A 23,095-nucleotide genomic window follows, 5' to 3' on the forward strand; every position below is an offset into this window, starting at 1 on the left:
ATGCTTTTAAAAAAATTCTATAAAAGTTAAATTTTTTAAAATTAATTACTTCTTGGGAGATACTCTTTTTAAATAGCTCGACTAAAACTTTTTTTTAATTCACTGCCCCAAAATAACTTGGAAACTTATTTTATTTTAGCAAAGTAATTATAAACGATAAAAACTTTGAAAAATTAACAAATTAACCTAAAAATTAACCTAAAATATCAAGGATAATTTTAGGTCCATTGTGTAATTCATAAATAATTTATATTACATTTTGTAGCTTAACACTGAATTGATAAAAAAAATTCTGTTAAAACTAAAAAGACTTAAAAGCTACAACTTTAAAAAGCTCATAAATCTAATCTTATTATCATAAAAAAAAAGTAAATATATACAATTGAAATTTTTAAAAAATCTTTAAAGATGATTTTTTCTTAAGAGATTATTTGATAACTTTTTTGTTTAAAATGCAAGTGAAATAAAATAATTTAAAAATAAATACTTCAATAAATCATTAATTTAGTTTATTTATTTAAGGGAGATATCATTATATTATTTTTGGCGTTGAGCTTCTTTGTAAATGAAACTTGTCTTTAGCGAACTGAATCTATTAAATATATTTTACTGAAAGTTTTTAATATTTCACGATATAAATTGAGGCCTCAGAATAAAAACCGATCTCAACTTCTAATTTTGTGATGTACGTCAGAAGACAAATTTCATTGAGGCAAATTTTAAAGGTAGAATAAGGAAATTATGGCATATCCCAATATATTCGCTTATGATATAAAGATGGGAGGATTTCAATTATGACAAAATTCGAGTTGGGTTGAGATGTACCCTTTTTAATTCGAACGCCTTTGCAGTAAGAAAAAAATTGAGGTAAAATTACTGTTTTATGTGGTAAAGACATTTTTATTAAAAAAAGCATAATTTTTGTAATAAACCCCAAATATAAGGTATTTAAACCATTCTTATGTTAACGGTTTAACGGAAATTCTGGTTTTCAAAATTATAATTCTTATAACAACACATTTAGTAAAAATATGAAGCTCAAAATTATATTCAATTGTGCACATTTTAAAACAATATTTTATTGCTAATTTTACCATAATCATTACCAAAGTGATTTGATAAAAGTTACCGTGGTTTTTGGTGGTCTTATACAGTCGGAAACACGGTAAATGTTACCATATTCTAGTAGTTTGGACCATACTGTCTTCTCAGTGCATAATGCTATAAATTTTACTTAATTTAGTTGCTTTCACGCATTTCCTTTAACATACTGTCACATCACTTAAAATATGACCTCCCTTCATGCTGTATTTCATGTTTTTTTTGGAAAAAGAATGTTGTGAACTGAGCTTAAGTGAAAAGAAATGGTCGGGAATCTAATGGAATATGTTGTTAACCGATTTTAATTTAAAGCAAACCTTTCGAGCAATTTTTTTGTTACAATTCCAAAAAGTTTTTTTTTTTAAATGGCTTTTTTTAAGATTAGTTTATATCTTTATTACATTAAAGAAAAAGCTTAAATTAAATCCACATCTTACTCAATTGAAATTTGAAAATTCTTTTAATATTTTTTTTATAAAATCATACAGTATAAATATAAAAAAGTTTGTCCGGCTTGTGTATGACTCAGGAAACTGGCCCTGCATCAGAAAGGTTCTTGGTTCGAATCCCTACAAGGCATTGATATTCTTTCCTTCCCTGTACTATCTGTCCTTATTGCGAAAGCAACGTTTCCCATCTAATATGGTGCCACTGAAAGAGTGGTCAATAAATCTGCCCGAAAGGTCATATGGGCATTGGAAAAAATCTTGGCAGGCATTGGAAAAAAAATTTTGTTTGTTAGAATTATATTCTATAAAAACTAAAAATATATCTTTGTAGATTTCTACTAAGAATACTACACAAAATCTACTAAACACAACTAAGAATAGAAAGTTTCGTATTATACCACTCGTATGAAATCACGAGCAAATATGGCGATTTTGAAAAGATTACGTCAACGAGTATTACTTTCAAAACACCATCGGTTTTTACTGCGCAATAAAACTACGACACTTTATCTACTTTATTGTTTGTTTTCACACTTCTAATATTCTTTTTCCAGAGCTTTGTAATCTAACTTTTCCAGAAACAATTATATAGAACACAATATATAGGCAATATGGATGTTTTTTTAGTTTTACGTAAACTTGTTTCAAGCAAAAAATGCATATTTTGACATTACAATTGACTTACTTCTTAGCAAAATGCGAATTCTAAATAAAGATTTGTTCTTCATTTTCATCGTCCTTGTTTTTGTATTCAGCTTAAAAAATATTCTAGAAAGTTTTTTCCTGGTTTCACCAAGTTTACTGCATCCTTTTTTTATGGAACCTTTCTTAATGGAAGCTGACGATGAAGAACGAAAACTTGTACAACTGCAAATGGTAACAGTATAAAATTTTTTATATTTTTATTTGTTCTAAAAATCATCCGTATATTTAAATTCAAAGAAAACAAATATAATGCATATACGATATATTGAAAGTCGGATAACTGGAGAGTCATTTTTCATCATTTACCATTTTATATTACCATATAATTATCATATGTGAAATTAAATATGATAAATTGTGAATTAAGAAAAAAGGTTAAAATGTTTTGATGAAAATTAAAAAATTCGCAAGCCCAGAAAAATAAAGTTTTTAAAAATATATAAAGAGCCTATCATTAAATTTGAGTTGGAAACTTTTAAATTATTTAATTTGAATTGAAGAATTTCCTGCAACTTTTTTTCTATTATAAATAAAACTGTTATATTTTTTCCTAAAAATTATAAGTAATATTATAAACATGGCAAAATTTATTACAATAACATAACATTCCCTTTTGATAGTGATGAAAGGATTTTTCTAAAGCAGTTTCAAATAAGGCCTCATTTTAATATGTGAAAAAAAATTTTTTTAATATAAACATCAATTATGGTAAAAAAATTATTTTTTATTGTTTCCTCACTGATGGTGGGAATAATTTAGTTTTAGAAAATCAGGAAATATATTCCAATATGTTTTATTTATTTTTTTTATTTCATTTTTTATTATTTTTTTTAAGAAGAAGAAGACTGATTTACATTTACAAGCCAACCAAATTTACATAGCGCAAACTATGGACGGTTTACCATGTAAAGCTAAACATAGGTGGCGCTAGCGGTAAAAATTCGTAATTAAGTTTTTCGGGTACTATTTCCGATTTAGTTTTAAGTCTAATCTTTTAAAACACAAAATCATATATTGTTATTTTTTTGTTCACTGTACGATATGACTTGTGCAATTTGTCTTTCAACTTTTAAATCCATTTAAATTTAATTGAAAAAAAAACTGAAGATAGCACTTAAAAATGTCGAATCATACACTTTAGCTATGTCGAAATTAATTCCCTAAAATCTATTTATAGCTCACTGTCCTTTATAATTTATAAAAAGAAAAATACAGAAATTATTATACCCTTTAAAATTTATAAAATACGGACGAATCTTAGGGATGATAAAATTACATGTAAATTTAAATACAGTCATAGTGTCTAGCCTCATCGTTTCTTAAACATAACATACGTGGAAGGATACATCGAAAGTTTACAAGTCTCTGTATCAGTTTTAGAACCTTGGTTCTATTTGTACTCAACTACCCTCCTACAGATATGAATTTTTTTAAAAAATAAATAAATACAATATGAATGTAGCTAAATAAATTATTTAAATATTGATATAATATATTTATCATTTTCCAATGTATTAATATTCGAAAGCAAAAAGATGATTTGAAAAGTTTGAGCAAATCCATGTGCAATCAAAATTAGGTTAGGTAAAATGGTTTATATTTCTCCAATCACCTTTTCATTTTCCTACTTATTACATACATTGAAAAATTATAAACTGATTGGAAATTATTGAGAAAATAGATGTGAAGTTCAATATTAGGTTTGGTAAAATAGCACGGTGGCACGCAAAGTGTTAAAAAAAATATTATGGTTCGTTTCTCAAAATAATTGATAAAAAACTATAAAATTTCATAACTGATTTTCAAAAACCAACTAAAAATATAATGGACATGGAATCAAAGCATAGAATTCATATACTGTTTGGGAGGGACTGTTCGGGAACTGAGAATCTTTATCAATTCGTGAGGCAACTCAGATTCATTCATGGTTTTTGTCAGAAAAATAACGCCACAAGTAATTTAACACAACATACCTCTGTGGATCGTGTCTTTTTCTTACACAGCTTCAATCAGAAGAACTTGATCTCGTCCCTCTCCCCGAATTAAGCCTGGATTGTAAGAAATGATAGAACTTTTTACGTTGTGAGAAAAAAAACAGAACTAATTAAAGTAAAAGTATCCTGTGATCATTTTCTGCACTAATTAAAAAAGTCATATTTTCATAGGACAAATAGGAAGACGAAAAGAGAACTTAAAGGGAGAAAACATTAAAAATCAAATTCACAATGTACTTTGTATGAAAAGTTTTCTTTAGTTTGTAAAACATAATTCCATGTGTAAAACATAGAATAAATGTATCTTTTTTTCTTCTCATGATTATAATCATTATTAGATTGAGTTTAGTTCCACGTTAACTTTATAATGTTTTGATTGTTTCAGGTAATAAGGCATGGCCATCGTGCACCGTATCAGTCCTTTCCATCAAATCCTCATAGTGGCTTTATTTGGAAAGAAGGATATCAGTCTTTAACACTGGTAATTTGAGTAGTTTTTAAAAATTTTATTTTTTTGTCGAAATTCATTCTTATGTATTATAATAAGATTTATGATATTTATTTAGATTTATAATAAGAATTTATAGTATAAATTAAATTGAAATTTCAATTAACCAAGTTCTTTACGGACGGAAAAAAAACTACTGTATCTACATATACAAAGACAGCTGTTCTTACACTGTTTCTATAAAAAAAATTTATTTTTATAAGCATATAAATAATTCCATTTTAAATATTGTATTATTAATAATTATGTGTATTTCATAATAAAAAATATTAAATGATTATTAAATTGGAAACGGAAAATATTCTTGTTTGAATGTAATAAAATTTATGATTAGAACTTCTGTTTGAGTTTGACTTTTTAGTTGAATGCACATTTTTAGTACAGTCTTAAAGCAATTTAAAATTTTAAAAAAATGTTTAGTCAAATCAGTTGAAGCTAGTCATATTGAAATATGTATTATGCAGTTATAGATAATTCAGCTAATCTTATAATTTATGTATTTAATTAATAATAAATTTAATTATTGACAATTAATAATAAATCTAATTATTAACAATTAATAATGTTGATTAATAACAATTAATAGATTTAATTAACAATGAAGTATTAAATTCTTCAGGTCCTAGAACTTTTACAAATATAAATTTATTTATTTTTTAAAAATATTTATAAAAATTTAAAAAAATATGTAATTTGAAAATAGATTTAAGTTTCTAAATTTTAAATTTTTTTCATAAATATTTCTTAGAAGTTTTAAAAACGTGAAATTTAAGTTCAGCTTTACTACATAGTGAACAAAACTAGCACACACATTCAAGAGTTAATTTAAATAATTTAAAAGAAAATAATAATAACATTTCAAAAACATGTAACTTATGATTTGTATATAAAAATTTTATTTCTGATAATTAAAAAATGTTTTAGAACTAATAAAATAGTAATTATTATTTTAAAATGCTTAAATAAATTATTACTTAACTGGAGAAAGGTTTTAAAATAAATATGAAAATCATTTTTACTACACAATGTAGTGTCAAAAAGAGCGACACTGCAATTAGAATACTGCGAATTTTTCCTATATAACAAATCGAAAGATGTATGGGTAAACGATTGACAGTATGAAGAAATTTTTGAAGCAAAAATTAGTTGTCGACCTACATTTGTAATTTTGAAAGAAGTGTGAAAAAACGCTTGTGTATTTGCCAACTAATTTATTAACACCCAACTGATATTCTTTATGTTGTTGACTTATTTTATTTACTGTTGTTCAAATGATTAATTTTGTTTTTCAGCTGGGCCGGCTTCAAAATTTTGCAATGGGGGATCACTTGCGAAAGGTGTACAATGATTTTATTACTACAAATCCAAAGGAAGTAAGTTACTTATACCTAAATAATAAAAAAAAATCTAAATTAAATATTTTTTTAAAATTATTTTATGATATCGAATAATTAACATAGTGGCTGCATGTCGTACATTTTTGTCATTAAGCATTGATTACGCCATATCTTTCAAAAAATATTTATAGAATTTTTTTATAAATTGAAAGAATAGAAATGCATCTAACATATTGAAAAATGTAGATGTTTTGTTTAAAGATTTGAATTATTTTATTGCATAAAGAAGTGCATTTTACACTGCATATAAATTTTACTGAATAATAATAAATTTGTCAAGACAACAAAATATTTTTCTGAGAACAGACATTTCACTAAAAATAGTTTTTTAAAAATGTGAGTAATCACAAATAATGTTCGATAAACTAACATGTCTCAATAGCTTTTTAGTACTAAAATACGATTTTGGCGTTGATTCTGGGTTTAGTCTCTGGAGAAAGTATTATAGCGCCAAAACAATCGCACATTGTAAATATAATTCCGGATCAAATTATGGTAAAAAATGCCATCAGCAGTACTGGCTCAGGGTATAGCGCGCTCTCTTCCCAGTGAGCTGACCCAGGTTCGACCCCAGCGATGGCTTGGCGAGACGAATTCAGCACCCGGCTCGCTCGTACAGCAGGGCTGACGTAAAATATCCTCAGTGGTAGAGGGATCATGGGTTAGAGTCCCGTTGCCGTCAGACTAACTGTGTTAGGTTAGTGGTTTTTCTCTCCATATAACAAAAATGCGAGTTAGTTGCATCAAAAAGTCCTCCACGGAGGCAAATTTCTCCCAATACTTGATACAGGACCCTTGTCTTCTGGATTGGGTTCAAAGTTACAGGGATACGGAGTTGATCATCGGTAATCGTGAGTCCAAATATTGGGTAAATTGCTCTACGACCGTTATTAAATAAAATTTAAAAAAATGTACCTGTGGTCAGGATGCCGGTACTTTTTTACCGTAAAATTCATTTTTACCAGAAAATGTTACGGAACAAAAAAAATCTGTCATACCGTAGTTTTTTCAGTAATAATTGCCATAAAATCACTGAATCACTTTTAATTAAATAAATTTTACAGTAAGAATTTCTGTATAGTATTTTAAAGTAAAAATAGGTTTTACAGTTGGAACACCCAAAGTGCCGGTACTTAATACCATAATTTGATCCGGAATTTTTTTAAAATGCAGGAAATATACATAATAATATTCGAAGTTTTTTTTTCTTCGATGGATTAACTTCAGTACTAAGCTGTTTGAAGTTGACCCGGTTTTTTATATGGAATTATCACTATTTTTTAAATTTATTCTTTGGATTGCTTATTCTCTTTCCTTAAATACTTTCATGAAAATATCGCACTGCAATGAATTACATTTTTTTAAACAGTTCCTTTTTTTTAAATGAATATTATTTTGTTTGAGATTTGTTAACACCCCCGATCTTGATAAATATGAAATAATTGCGTGACTCACTATAGAAGTTTCTTAGCAATAAAATTCTCATAAATTGTATGTTATTTGTTTCCTCAGGTTCAAGTTTTTACATCGGAGGCAGCCCGATCTTTGTATGGTTCATATGCGTTTATGACTGGCTTATATGCACCTAAAAAAGAATATCAATTCACAGATGAGCTGTTATGGCAACCTATCACTACAATAACCTCAGAATATGTTGTAGGTAATGTTTTACATAAAAACTAGAAAGAATTTAAAAGGAATTTCGAATGTCTTACTAAAAACCTTCCAAACGTATTGGGTTAGCAACTAAGTTAAAGCCCTTTTTTTTTGAAAATTTAACTTTTCGCATGTCATTTTCTGGCATCTTGTCTTAGATTATTCAAAAAAAGATGATTTGTTAGACCTGAATTTACGCTTTTTTTTTCGAATTAGTTTATGTTAGTCATCAGACTAATAAAATAGTATACCAAGTTAAGTATACCATTAAGCATTGTCATTACTTTTTTCTTTCTGCTTTCAATCAAGGCTCTAAAACCGCAAAAGCTGCTCGTGCGTATGGAGAAGTTACCATACCAGAAAGAACCATTTGAGGTTGGTATTCTAAGTTTAAAATGGAAATTTTGTTTATAAAGATGCACTTAGTTCTGCCTGTATGATTAAGCGAACTTTTGCACGAAAATTCACATCAAACAATAAGGGAACTTGCAAAGAAAATGGAATGCGCCCACTCATTAAACTCTCTAAAGAAAAATTTTGAAGAATGACAGGAACTTAAACTGTAAAAAATTCCAAATCAAATTACGGTAAAAGGTACTGGTGCCCTGTAGCCAGAAATATGGTAAATTGTACGATATTATAATAGTTTTGATCATACTTTTTTCTCAGTGCAATTTTACCATAAAATTTAGTACAGTAATTTTACAGTAATATTTATTTAAATACAATTATTCAGTGATTTTCAGTAATATTTCTTAATTACAGTTATTCAGCTATTTTACATTAAATACTACTGTAAAAATTATGATATATTTTATTTCCGTAAAATTTTACCGTAAAAATTGATTTTACGATGAAAAGCGCCGTTACTTTGAGTGTTGGTACCTTTTGCTGTAAGTTTTTACAGTGTAGTTACCAATCCAGTATATTTGATTTCTAATTCAATTGCGATGAAATTGATATGACCATAGCTATGTGTATAAACTGAGAAATAACCTTTTCCAAATATTCTCACAAGTAACCACAAAAGTGTCTCATTTTTATGCTGTAGTCAAATTCAGCGAGGCTTACTCAATAAAAATAAAATTAAGGTAAAAATTACAAACAATCAGGGTGCCGGTATTTCTTACTGTAAAAAACAAATTTTTACCGGAACATCTTACAGAACAAAAAATCTTATATACCGTAGAAATTACGGTATAATACTTTATGGTAAACATGATTTTTACAGTAAATGGTTTTTATCGATGATGCACCACCCAAAGTACCAGTACTTAATACCGTAATTCTATCCAGAATTGCTTATACTATCTACAAGAAAAAAGAGATTTGCTTAAAAAAAAATTTTTGCAAAAATGCTTGCTATGGTATTTTTTTTTCAGTCTAAACATTTTTTAGTGTAACAAAATCGCTTAAATTCTCCACTTTGCTCAAATTTTTCTCCTTGTAAAGCAAGTGCTTTTCCTCATTTTGTAGGAAGTTATGAGTTATCACTTGCCAAAAAGTATTCAAAAATAATATATAAATGGTGACGAAATATGGAAAAAATTTGAATTTTGCTAAAGAATAATACTTTCATACAAAAAAAAATGATAGCTGATAGTTTGGTGTCAACAGGAAGTTACAAGAGAACAAAGCGTTTTTATTCAAGAATAATATGTTAAACTTTTTCCTTTCTTCCCTTTTTCTCTCATATCCTGGTCATATGATTTTTCCCTTTGGTGATCTAAATTACCCCAAGATCTTACAATTTAACGCCGACGAATTTTTTTCTTCGAGATTTTTATGAAGCTTTGCAATCATGCCAACAACCTGGTGCTTTAAAAGATTAAATTGAGTGCCGAATCAATGAAATTCAGCCACATTTATGCAATAAAATAACAGAAAATTTCGATAAATATGACAGCTTTCGTGACAGTAACCTTGACTTCGCATTAAGTAGGACGCTTTAATAATTAATCAGAAGTGCCTAAATTTTAATTAATTAATTAGAAAGTATTATGTTTTTTCAAAATTACATCTAGTGCTATTTTTAAAAACACTTTGCATTTGAAGTTTAAGATCGATTTTCTTATACTTATGGCAATTTACGGCATATTTTTTATTTTAAAATTTTTACATATTTATTCACAATTTATCTTTAAGTTTAATTTATTAATTTCAGACAATTTTTGCGAGAGCTCAATGCAGCCGGGGTGACGAAGAGAGAGACGCTTTACATGCTTCTAAAATATTTAACGAAACTAAAGAACGCTTTTCAGTGAGTATTTTTTACTCTTTTTTTTTAAAAAAAAAAAGATCAAAAAGATTATTTCAACAATTAATAAGATTGAATTCATATTTATTTCATGTAGCATTTCTACAGATATTTATCTTTTCATGCTGGAGGACATGTTGAAAATTGTTTTGGTGGATCTCATATAGCAAAAACCTTGATGTCACAGGTAATACAAATAAACACATAGTGGTTAAAATTAAACTGAAGGTACTCAGAGGTGTCTATCTTTACACTTCTGTAAAATCTGAATTTAGTGATGAAAAACTCTGAAAATAGCGAGAATGATTACTTCATTTTTTAAGTCAGCAACAAATCGAGCCTTCTTACTCACTTCAAAGGGTGTAGTTAAATCTAAATACTGATAAATTGATAAAGCTTGCAATCTGCACTGTTGAAAATTTTTCCGAAAAGAATAGTTTGATATCAATTTATTTAATTGCTATTTTACCAGCTTCAAATGAGACAGTCAGATAACCATAAATAAAATTGTATTCAAACTGTTTACTGTGAGAAAACTGGTCATTAACCTGTTATCACCTAATAAGGTTAAACAACTTGAATTCTTCTACACCAACTAGGCCCACCTAATAAAGCCACTTCTTGCAGCTGGGTTTATATTATAGTCGAGAGAACTGACCCGTCAATCTCAGGACACACAAATCGTGGGTTCGAGTCCCAGTGTTGATACCATATTATTTTCCTCATTCCCCTCAACACATAAAGAGTTTTCAGTATCCTGCACTCCCCAATTTGTAACCCTGGGATTTTAGAATACGATACTCTCATTTATGCGTAGATGACAATCCAGTAAAGCTGCTTAACAAAAAAATTCTAGTATTTTCCATCTCTTACGATAGGTGAAACAACCAGATAAAGTAATTAAACCACATTCCACGGTTTTAATAAAGCACAGCTCAGTCACAACCTAACTCCTATTTCCAATACCTAACAAAAAGCCTAACTCCTAAGTCCAGTTAAATTATCTTACGGTTTCGAGAACATGCTCGCTGTAAATGGTTAAAAAACAGCATAGTTTTGTATTCATGGATTTTTAACCACATTAGTTGTAGGCATTTTCAGAAATCTTAAAGGTAAAAAATGTTCTTTACCGTACCTTTACGGTTAATCTGATAGACAGATTGCTGCCGGTTACTTAACCATAATTTTAGATTGAAAATTCTAACAGTGCGCAGCTCGTTGGTGAAGAAGGTAGTGTTTTTCCGAGCTCAGTAAATTTGGTGAATATTTCTTGTAAATGTAAATTATTTTACGAAATTCTTGTGTGAAATGATGGAAGGAAGTGTTTTAAGTGCAATTTTCTTGTCGGATAGATTTGACAAACTGCTCATATAATCTGTTTTAAAATGCATACATGTTTTTAGTTGAATAAAGATGTTCATTATCTCATAAGATTTCATTTATCTGTCAATTTTGTAAAATAATTTTTTAGTATTTAACTGTTGGTTGGTTAAGTTCAAATTCATATTAATATTCTGTCTATACTGTGTATATGTTAGATTAAAAAACTAATTTTATTTCAAGAAATATTGTATACATGAATCCTAAATTTATGATTCTTGTCCAATAGTTTTTGATGGAATTAACCCGCTCTTGTGCATGTATCTAAATTGAAGTACTTTAACAAATACAAAATAATAAGTTTTAAAATTCACAATCATGAATGTTTCTTCATTGCTTGAATAATTTCTGTGATATATTTTACAAAGTTAGCCTATTTTTAAGAACAATATCGTAATTGTAAATTATGGTAATAAAAATTTGTTTATTGCTATTTATTACAATGTTGTAGATTATTGTAATGAACATTTATTTAAAAATTCTACATCCATTTAAATAAAAATAAAATCTTTTTTTTTTTTCGTTTCATTTTTTAGGAAGCTTACAATTTAACATCGCCTATATGGGCACGGCTGTATTGGGAAGAGCTGCAATATCAGATTGTACTTAACTATTATTTCTTATATGCGACAAAAATTCTGCTCAGATTTAGAGTAGGTAATGTAGAACATATGTTCAGCAACATTTTTTTTAAAAATTCACTTTGTTTATGAACTTAAAAATACTTAAATACTTTTCTTTTATAATTCGCTTTAGGATGTATTATTTATCTTTATGTTATCATTATATATATATATACTTTTTTATTTTTACCGTCGCAAGATGTGTCCTAGTATTAGAGATATTTATTTTCCCTACCAATGTTAATTTTAATTATCAAACTTCATATTATTTAAAAAAAATTTTTTTTACAATTTGTAACGAAAAACATGTAATATGAGATTTAGTTCAATAACATAAAAATAAAAATTGAACATTCGTTTAAATATTTAAATAAAAAAAAAATAAATATGTTATATATGTAAATAAAATTTAAACGAAATATTGGAGTGTTTAAAGAAGTTCCTAATCCCTTACAGTTTTATATGATATTGTATTGTTTCTTTGCATTGTTAAGTTATTTTTTTTGGTACTGTATATTTTTGTTATTTTTCATTGTATAGCTGTTTACATATTTTTATCGTTGTGCATTTTTTCATATTTTACTTGTGTTATCATCTTTTCTGTATATTTTTTATTTTACTAAATTAAATAAATCTATAATATTATTTCAGGTATTAAAAAAAATCTGAGTATTAGTAATATAAAATATTTTTAGAGTTCACTTAAAAAATTAACTTAAAAAATAAATAATGTGAACATGAATTTCTTTATAAATATAAAATACATAATCTTTATAACATGCATTGAGAGCAATATTTTATAGCAAAAAGGCAAACTAGAACTCAATATTTGTAGCAAGATCGATTAAGAAGTGAATTAGCGAAAACAGAAGAGATAAAACCCGCACTTCACTTTACTATCTAAGCAAATGCATTTTAACCTATTTATTTGTTCCATTCAATCTATGTCGAAAAACTCACCTTTTCATAAATATATATATTTATGCTTTAATAGTTATAGAAGGTTTTTTGCTATCACCACCCTTAATGTACGTTTTTTAAATGCTGGTAAAAAATTTGCACTTTACTAGTGGTAGAAAAGGACATATTTAAGAAGAAAAAAAGTAATTGAATCTCATAAAACATTGTTGAGATCAATCTCACTGAAGGCAGAAATAAAAGTATAAAATTTTTTTTGATTGTAGTGTCTTATTTGTTTATAAATACTGAAGTTTATTTCTAATTTGGTTTTTCTTGTAGACACTGAGTTTTTCAGAATTTTTTTTTTGTTAATACGATATTTTTATTTCGCTAAAAATTACAATTTATAATTTAAAAAAAATATAGTTTATATCGCATAAAAAATCTTCCTTCAAACTAATAATACATTTTCCGAAATATTTGATCAATAGCATTTACATGAAAATAATTGAAATGCTGTTATTCAAAGAGGTGTCAAATGTTTAAGAATGCCTGCTAGCAAGATACCACATATAGTACTTCATTGTGCTCCTGAATGAAAAATATAAAGAGGTTGTTAATACGATATTTTTATTTCGCTAAAAATTACAATTTATAATTTAAAAAAAATATATAGTTTATATCGCATAAAAAATCTTCCTTCAAACTAATAATACATTTTCCGAAATATTTGATCAATAGCATTTACATGAAAATAATTGAAATGCTGTTATTCAAAGAGGTGTCAAATGTTTAAGAATGCCTGCTAGCAAGATACCACATATAGTACTTCATTGTGCTCCTGAATGAAAAATATAAAGAGGTTGTTAATACGATATTTTTATTTCGCTAAAAATTACAATTTATAATTTAAAAAAAATATATAGTTTATATCGCATAAAAAATCTTCCTTCAAACTAATAATACATTTTCCGAAATATTTGATCAATAGCATTTACATGAAAATAATTGAAATGCTGTTATTCAAAGAGGTGTCAAATGTTTANTGTCATAAAATTTTAATTTTTAAAGTTTTTCATTGCTGGACATTGATTTGTATACTTAAATGTATGGTCTTAATGTAAAAATTATTAATATTAAGATAATCATGAGATAAAATGTTCAAAATTGTTGTTTTTATTCCCTTCAAGTTTCTCAAAAAGTTTACGTTTTGAGAAAATCATTTATACAAATATATATATATATATATATATTAGATAGTGCATATGCCAGGATTACACTGAAGAGTTTTGGATAATCTTGCGGATTGATTCCATTAGTTACTCTTTTGATATTATATTTTATTATGCTAGCTGTGTATACAGCTGAAGATCGATATTTTAAACCCCTCATCTTTTTTTAAAAGATTGGTAAATTTATTTTCATTTTTAAAATGTTAAATATTCTTCTTAATATTAAAAATTCTAAAATGCAAATTAAATAATTTTTTAGCCCTAAATTAGTTTAATTCTGTTTTCAAATTGTGTGCTTGTTTTCATAATAAAATAAATACCACTTAAGTAATTATCATCAGGCTTGCTTTTTTAAAAGGTGTTTAGATTTAAATGATTCGATGTTCTACAGTCATTTGGAATTTCAGAATTCAAAAAATTTGATACATACTGGTGCAGAGCAAGGAGTCCCAAAATAGTAAGTGCGCCAAAAACATCGATAAAGTGAGCCAAAGGGTGAGTTTGGCGAAGTTCCCTCTTGCTGTAGGGGTTGCATCTTTTTAGGAATCAGTGGAAGCGTTGCCTTGGAGTTGGAAGGTGATTAAGAAAGAATAGAGATGACGCCCTGGTGAGTGATCTTAGCTTCTCTCCCCATTAGTATTCTAGAATGTTGTTTAATTGTATTCAAGATATTTTTAATCATTAAAGTTTAATGATATAACTTGGCGCACATGTGTTGTTTTTGGCGCACTTACTATTTTGGGACTCCTTACTCTGCATCATATTTTTTTCTTATTTTGTCCTTTATTTCATCTCGTTTATTTAGTAAAGTTTTCATACCAGATTTTCTTGGGTAGAGCCTTGTTATCTCTTTCAGGTTTACTATTTTAATTATTATTTTGTGTCACATTGTAACAAAATGAATACATTTTTAGGTAATTTGTTGAAACACATGATCGGTAACATTGAAAGGAGGATAAATAAAGAAGATGTAGACACACGAGTAATTGTTTATTCGGGAGTAAGTATATTGTAGATAATTTTTTAATTAAATCCTCTTCATAAATCCCAAAATACGTATTTGTGCATGTGAAAATTATATAAACGTTATAAGTGGCAATGTATATCATTGTATTTATTAAATACATAATAAAATTGAAAAAAATCATCAATAGTCAAAAAAAGTGTAGCAAAATATATCATTCAAAGAGAATTTATTTTCTCTACAAAATGATGTCATCGACCCAATTAAATATATGCGGCTTTTAGCTGATAATTAAAAAAAAACTAAAACAAGGGTTCATAGCACGTATTAAACTTAAAATATAATTAAAAAAATAAAAAAAGTTGTGATCGCCTTATTACGATTACACATTGGTCAAACGATTTTTCTTTCTGGATTGACTCCTTCACAACATTTCAGATCATGAGTTGCAAAAACTGTCATAATTAATGTTTGTCGTCGGATTGGTTTTCAAATTCTGCCTATGTACATGTTTCAAGACGTCACAAAACACTTTTTTCTCTTCAGCATTCATATTTATATTGAAATCACCGTCAAGGCAGTAATTATACGTTAATAATAAAAAGAATATAAAAGTATTTTAAATTATTATTATGTAAATACATTAAAAATGTCTGCTAGTGAAAATGGTCAATATGATAAAAGTTGGTAATTGTGAATCATTAAATTTTTGTGCACGGTGAAATGAAATTTTGTGCATAAAAACCATTTATTTCGTTAAATTTACTTTTCAGTTTTGTATTTTTTACCAAACGTATGAAAATAAAAACTATAATTTTACAAACCAGAATTTCCGGTAAATCATTAAATTTACCAAATGAGTAGTTTAAGTTACAAGTTACATATATTTTGGTTTCATTAACCAAAATTATCATTTTTAACCAGAATTGCATTACCTTGTAGTAGGATAATTTTATCAGACTTTTTTTCTCCGTGTATCTGTAACGAAATAATTAGTTATTATAATTCCAAATAACACCAGTATTAGAATCGAATTAAAGAATTTTACAATAATTTTTCAAATTATAATTAGAGTTGTCTTATAGCATACAGCTTAACATAAATTATATAACTTGTATTGATTGGCAAAATAGAATTTTTATATAAGTACTCTGAATCAAATAACGGTGCAAATTTGCTGAATGCAGGAACCTCAATAAAATATTAAACATTTATGTTTAAGTTAAATCATAAATATCGTGTATCAAACTTAAACAAGTACGATAACATGATTCAACTTCGCACCATATCAGGTATGAACGATATTATAGTTCAGCAATTTCAGAATATATATTATAGTTTCATAAATTATATAACTTGTACTGATTGTCAACGCGGAATTACTATGTAAGTACCCTGAATCACAAAATGGTGAGAATTGGCCAAATGGCGAAACCTCAATAAAATATTATATTAAACATTCCTGTTCAAGTTAAATCATAGTATCGTATATCAGAATTTAACAAATACAATAACACTAGGAGGCTCCGCCCCCTGCTCGCTAACGCTCGCCAACCCCCGAGAATTGCTACGCAATCCTATGTGGTTCACGCCGTGAACCATGGCTCGCTGCGCTCGCTCGCCAATAAGCACAATGTTCTAGCACAAAGACATAATATATTATCATCAAAGACATAGTATTTTATCATCAAAGACATAGTATTGTACTTATGTAGAAGAATTCTACCAATGTTCTTATTGGCTTTTAAAAAAGTATATTAATTTAGATTGTACATGGTGAAAAAATCAAAACATTAGCTAAATAAGAAACATATTAGCAAAATAAATTATCAAATATTGCTTCACTAATATTCTGCATTTTAAAGCGTGAAAATTCAATGCAAACACTTAAACGTTTTTTAGACGTTTAGGTAGCTTCCATTAGAAAAATATCAATTCAACAGCGGCCTTTTAAAGCATTTTCCCTTCAATTAATTAATTAATTCCTAATTGAGTTTAAATTAAATATTGTCATGATTTTAGCGCATGAATCTGAATTGAACAATCTGATAATGCTCACTCTGGTTATTGTTATCTGGTTGCTCACTACGTGCTCTTGCGCGCCGAATGCAATCAATTAAAAATGAAAACTGTTGCCAGCGCGAGAAAAGAAATATCATCGGTTTTATTGATACATACATACGTACGTATTAGCGTTTTATATAATATAGATGGTTCAACTTAGCCCCATATTAAAATTGAACGATATATTAATTCAACAATCTCTAGAATTTTTATCAGCATTTTATGTTTTCCACACTGAAATAAATATTACCTCTTACAGCATGGAAGCACAATTAACTTGATATTGTTCAGCTTGAATCGGTTTAATTTCTTGGAAACACCAACTGGTTCTGTTTTAGTGACAGAGCTCTGGAAAGAAAGAAAAAACAGATACTCAGTCCGTTGGCTCTTGTTTAACTCTTCCCATCCAGAGAGACACATCGATCCACCAGTCCCTTTGCACTTTGACGATTGTGGAGGAGAATTCTGCTCAGTAGAAAATTTAATCAACAGAATAAAAGATTTTATACCAGTTGACTGGGAAAGCGAATGCAATTATGAAGTACCCATAGCCTTGAAAGAACTTGATTTTGTAGCTAATCTACCTTACGTGAGTAATATTAGTTTATATAAGTTTAAATATCAACTTTTTAGGGTGTTACATGATTGCGGAAAATTTGGGGGTATCTTAGAATAGCTCCCCCCCCCCCTTGGCGACTTCTTAAGATCTCGACAAGTTGGCGATTATTACTTGGACCAATGTTGTTTCTTTTTTATTATTAACAAAAAAAAACTATTTAAATTTTTTCAAATTTACTAAAACATTTTTTTAATGAAATAAAATAAAAAATAACTTCAAAATAGACGCTCTGAAGGGTTGCATCATATCTCCCCGAAACCTAGTTTGGCGAGATTTCAAAAAGTCACTTGGCAAGATTTAAAAAAATCGTTACGGGGTGAGTTTTTCTAGGATCCACCCAATTTTGGATTTTAGTAATTAAAAAAGTTTGAGTTTTGGAAAGCAAATAATTATGAAATCACTTGCAATAAAACTTTCACTATAACTTTCAGTTGTAAAATGCGAAACAATTAAATATAAATCTTGAAATAGAGTTATTTAAAATATAATTAAAATATAAATTCTCTAAAAAATTACTTACAAGCAATATTCTAACACTTTTCATGGAGCGCGTCTTGCAAGAATATTACTCAATCATCGTTCTTAATATACACTTTATTATTATTATTATTATTATTTTAAGTTAAAGATTTAAGCGTATGCGCAACAGATGTAACAAATGTAAAGTTTCTAAATGAGAAAAAATAAAATTCTGTCCAAGATTTAGAGAAACTCTACTGAGAAACTTTGGGCTGATGCATCAAAATCCGCTTGACTGACGGTATAGGTAAAGATATACATCAATTATAATGACGATATACAAACTAGATCAATAATAAATAAACTCTGTTACCTTTCCGACAAAGTTAATATTTTTTATTCTAAAAACATTAGAATATTCCTTTCAGTATTATTTAGTTAATTGATTATTCTGAAAAAGCTTTGAACATCCCGAAGTTTAATATATTTTTGGACACAAGCAAGCAACGGATAAATTTCATAAACTCCAGAATTTATCTTTTAATTGTCATTATTTAATAATTTTAATGAACTTAAAATAAAGTATATCTCAATTATTACTTTCATGGAAAGGGGGAAGTTTTAATCAATACAAATACCTTTTTATCATATAAATTATTGAGTATTTTCTTATTGAACATAATTGAAAAGAATGCAAAACTATTAATGCAAAATAATGAAAATCTATCCATTTTTAGAAAACACTATGGGTTTCTAGACAAAGAGAACGAATATCTGTTATATTTAATAGCGTTAAATAAAGAATAAATTAATAATAATTCGATTAAAAATTATTTTCACTCAGGGATTCCATAGTTAAATTACTGAAAAATTATATGAACGCAAAACCATTTGGGCAAATCACTTATAATTTTCAATATTTTTTGTTTTGATTTCTTCTTTTAAAATGCAATCTATTGAACCTAGTTACGTAATTTTAAATGTTAAGGTAGCAATCATTTTTAAAATTTATCAATGTTCAAAAAAAACTTTATGAATCCCATGGTCAAAAAATTATATTTATAATATTAGTAAGATATCTGTGATAATATTTTAAGAGAAAAAATGAATGAAACAAAAATATTTCTCAGCTGCCAATCCGGGTTATTAAAAGGTTGTAATAAAGGTGAACCTAAACAAAAAGTTATGGAATGTTCAGTTATTTGCCTAAAGTAGTAAGCTAATAAAAAGCAATTTTCAAGTAGTATACAAGTAAATATAAGTGATTAAATTTTAGCCCATTCGAATGAATTAGCCCATTCAATGAATGATTCGAAAGTGATGCTTAAACTTATCCATCCGTCACTTTTACTGTCCATCCGTCACTTTTACTGTCTTTAAATAGAACATTTAAAAATTAGTTTATGCTACTCAAGTGTACAGAATTATGTATATTATTGTACTTTTTTTTGCAGTTCGGACTTCAGTTTGGATCATCATCAGCATCATCACTTGTTTCAGTAGCTCTACAAAATATCATTATTGTTAATGTGATTGTGATTACTTTTTATTTATCAATAAAATAGTTAGTTACTTCTTTTTAACTTTTTCATTGTTAGTTTTAAATACACATGTATTATTCTGTTGATAAAATATGTTATAATTATAATTTCATATAAGGGCATTTTGTTAATACGCTAATCGTAAAAAAATGATTTACTTGGATTCAACTGTGCTTGAAAAAAATAAACAATCAACTGTGTCAAGCACAGTTGATTGAAAACAATCAACTGTGCTTGAAAAAAATAATAAAAAAAGTTATTTTGTTGATAAAATATAAAATAATTGGAATTTTATAAAAAGACATTTTGTTAGCAGTACAATCGCAACTAAATAAACATTTACTTGGATTCGAAAAATAATCAACTGTGCTTGATAAAAAAAGACTATTTTCGTGATAAAATATGTAATAATTATAATTTTGTAAGAGGATATTTTGTTAATAGCATAATCGCAACCAATTAAACATTTACTTGGATTTGAAAAATAATCAACTGTGCTTGATAAAAAAAGACTATTTTCGTGATAAAATATGTAATAATTATAATTTTGTATAAGGATATTTTGTTAACAGCATAATCGCAACAAATTAAACATTTACTTGGATTTGAAAAATAATCAACTGTGCTTGAAAAAAAAAAGACTATTTTCGTGATAAAATATGTAATAATTATAATTTTGTATAAGGATATTTTGTTAACAGCATAATCGCAACAAATTAAACATTTACTTGAATTTGAAAAATAATCAACTGTGCTTGATAAAAAAAGACTATTTTCGTGATAATATATGTAATAATTATAATTTTGTATAATGATATTTTGTTAATAGGTTATTCGTAACAAAATGTACATATACGTGAATTTGAAAAATAATCAATTGTGCTTGAAGAAAATAATAAAAAAGTTTATTTTGTGTTTTAAATATATAATAATTCTAATTTTATGTAAGGACGTTCTGTTAGTAGGTTAATGATAACAATATGAGCGATTATTTAGATTTAAAAAATGATTGACTGCTCTTGAAAAAAATATTAATATAGGAGTACAGATTGTGTAACACAGTAAGAAGTATTAAATGAGAAGTAATTTTACTTTTTGACCATATATAACAATTACCTTATATTGTATAACATTTCCAATTGGTTCTTATCTCTTTTGATCTCTCTTTAATAATTTTTAAAAATTAATATAAATGTTAAGATTTATGTTAGGCAAAATTTAATCTCTTTGTGTTATTTTTTATTTTATTTATTGCTTTTGAATTAATTTTAACTTCAAGTTAAGCGTGATTATATAATTACAAAATTAATATAATTATAAAATTAAGAACTCAAGAGAGCAAAATAAATATTTCTACAGTAATGTATAAATAAACATGAAAGAAAACTTTTTTCAAGTGAAAATAAAATTACAAAAAAACTTTTAAAATTGAAATAACTTTTGTATGAATTATAAATTCGAATAAAAAGTGCGCGTTGATTCTTAAATGAAAATGAACCTTCAATACGTCAAATTTTAACTCTGTAGTTGTACTTCACATGGTAGAAAATCGATTTGCATTATATTTTGTCTCTGCAAGTTTAACAGTTGATAATTCTTGAACACATTTTCGAATGTTGATTACTTCTTATCCCTTATGCTCCCCGTGCCATCTTTTTCACATTTTAGTAATTTTCTGTCTTTGCAAAGCAATACAAAATGTAATGTTAAGTTGAAAATCCAAAACTACAGCAGATTTTTAAAAACAGATAACATTGCTTTTAAAATAGATTTTTTAAAATAGATAATAATTGATAACATTGTGTAAAATAAATAATATTAGCTTGTAACCACAAAGGTAGTTCATAATCAACAGTAAAATAAATAATTTGTAAACACAAAGGTTCCCGGATTCAATTAAAAACGAATTACTTATTTAAGTTTAAGTAAAATGAACTGAATTAAACGTTGAAACCTATTTCTTGTCCAACGTTGTAGTATTGCTAGATAAAATTAAATAAGTTAAATATGCTACTTAACTTCTAATTCTAAGTCTTTTACTTATAATCGATTAAAAATCATAAAATTACGGTAACTATCTTATTTTGTCTCCTGGAGACATTTTATCAAGACGCTATGTAAAACATCTTATAAGTTCAAGAAAATATTTTAGAAATCTAACAAAATGTTTTTTTTTATTTTATTAGTATCGTTAAATTTAAAACTTCAATTCTTCCTTCTCTTCTTGATGGTAGGGACAACCAAGAGTGGTAAGAATCTTTGCAATAACATGGAGTTTAAACATATAAAAGGATACTTTAACAGTTTATTTATTTTTACTTATTTATAATTTTTTGCAATACATTAAAAAATTTTACAATAAAAAATGAAGACATTTAATGACATTTCTGGTTTAAAAATATCTGCTTAATAAAACCAAAGTTTAGGGTATTTGAGCCATTCGTTTGGTAACTTTTCTGTCCTTATGGCAGCGAATTACTAGAAATTCTGGATTTCAAAATTATTCTTATTACCGCAAATTTAGTAAAAATTACAACCTGGTTAATTTGCAATCAATAAATCGGGTTAATATACCAAAATTTACTGTATTTAAACCATTCTTTTGGCAGTTTTTGCGTTCTAGTGGTAACGACTTACTAGAAATTCTCCATTTCAAAATTATAGTTCCTATTACCGTACGTTTAGTAAAAATTGCAACCTGGTTAAATTGCAATCAATAAATCAGGTTAATAAAACCAAAATTTGCTGTATTTAAACCATTCTTTTGGTAACTTTTGCGTTCTAGTGGTTACCTTTTTCTAGAAATTCTGCATTTCAAAATTATAATTCTTATCTCATCACATTTAGTAGAAATTGCAAAATTCAAAAGTAAATTTAATCGAATAAATGGTTTGTATGACATGCTAAAAGCATCATGATAAAATTACTAAATTTTATCACATTTGTCTAAATTTTATAATATATTATAAAAGCACATTTTATTGTTATTTTCAAAAAATCATTACCAAAGCACTTCGGTGAAAGTTATCGAGCTTTTTGATGTTCCCATGGAGACCGAAAGAAGATACTTTTTACCGTATTCTGGTAGTTTTGACCTACTTTTTTAATCTGTGTAGTTTGTAAAATCTTTACTGAGTCTGTATTTTATCATCTAAATATTTCTTTATTAAGAATAACACGAAAAATTATTTCGATTTAAAAAAAATAAAAATGCTATGCTCTAGAAATCGAACAAAGATTTTTTTA

General features: G+C 26.9%; 1 protein-coding gene across 2 annotated transcripts; it reads left to right on the forward strand.

The window, feature by feature from the left end:
- The first annotated feature begins 2,087 nt into the window (after positions 1–2,087).
- LOC107457085 (prostatic acid phosphatase-like) lies at positions 2,088–19,886 on the forward strand. 2 transcript variants are annotated; one of them, XM_043043180.2, is made up of 10 exons: positions 2,088–2,426; positions 4,635–4,730; positions 6,050–6,130; positions 7,667–7,810; positions 9,975–10,070; positions 10,165–10,254; positions 11,984–12,104; positions 15,117–15,202; positions 17,490–17,819; positions 19,763–19,886. In XM_043043180.2, the coding sequence occupies exons 1-10, from the start codon at positions 2,247–2,249 to the stop codon at positions 19,871–19,873; spliced, it is 1,335 nt and encodes a 444-aa protein (XP_042899114.1). In that variant the 5' UTR covers positions 2,088–2,246; the 3' UTR covers positions 19,874–19,886. The 2 variants fall into 2 exon arrangements, with proteins under 2 accessions (XP_042899114.1, XP_071039352.1); XM_071183251.1 differs by lacking the exon at positions 7,667–7,810.
- Positions 19,887–23,095: the final 3,209 nt, after the last annotated feature.

This window comes from Parasteatoda tepidariorum, chromosome 7 (genome assembly GCF_043381705.1).
Source record: "Parasteatoda tepidariorum isolate YZ-2023 chromosome 7, CAS_Ptep_4.0, whole genome shotgun sequence".
Classification (NCBI taxonomy): domain Eukaryota; kingdom Metazoa; phylum Arthropoda; class Arachnida; order Araneae; family Theridiidae; genus Parasteatoda; species Parasteatoda tepidariorum.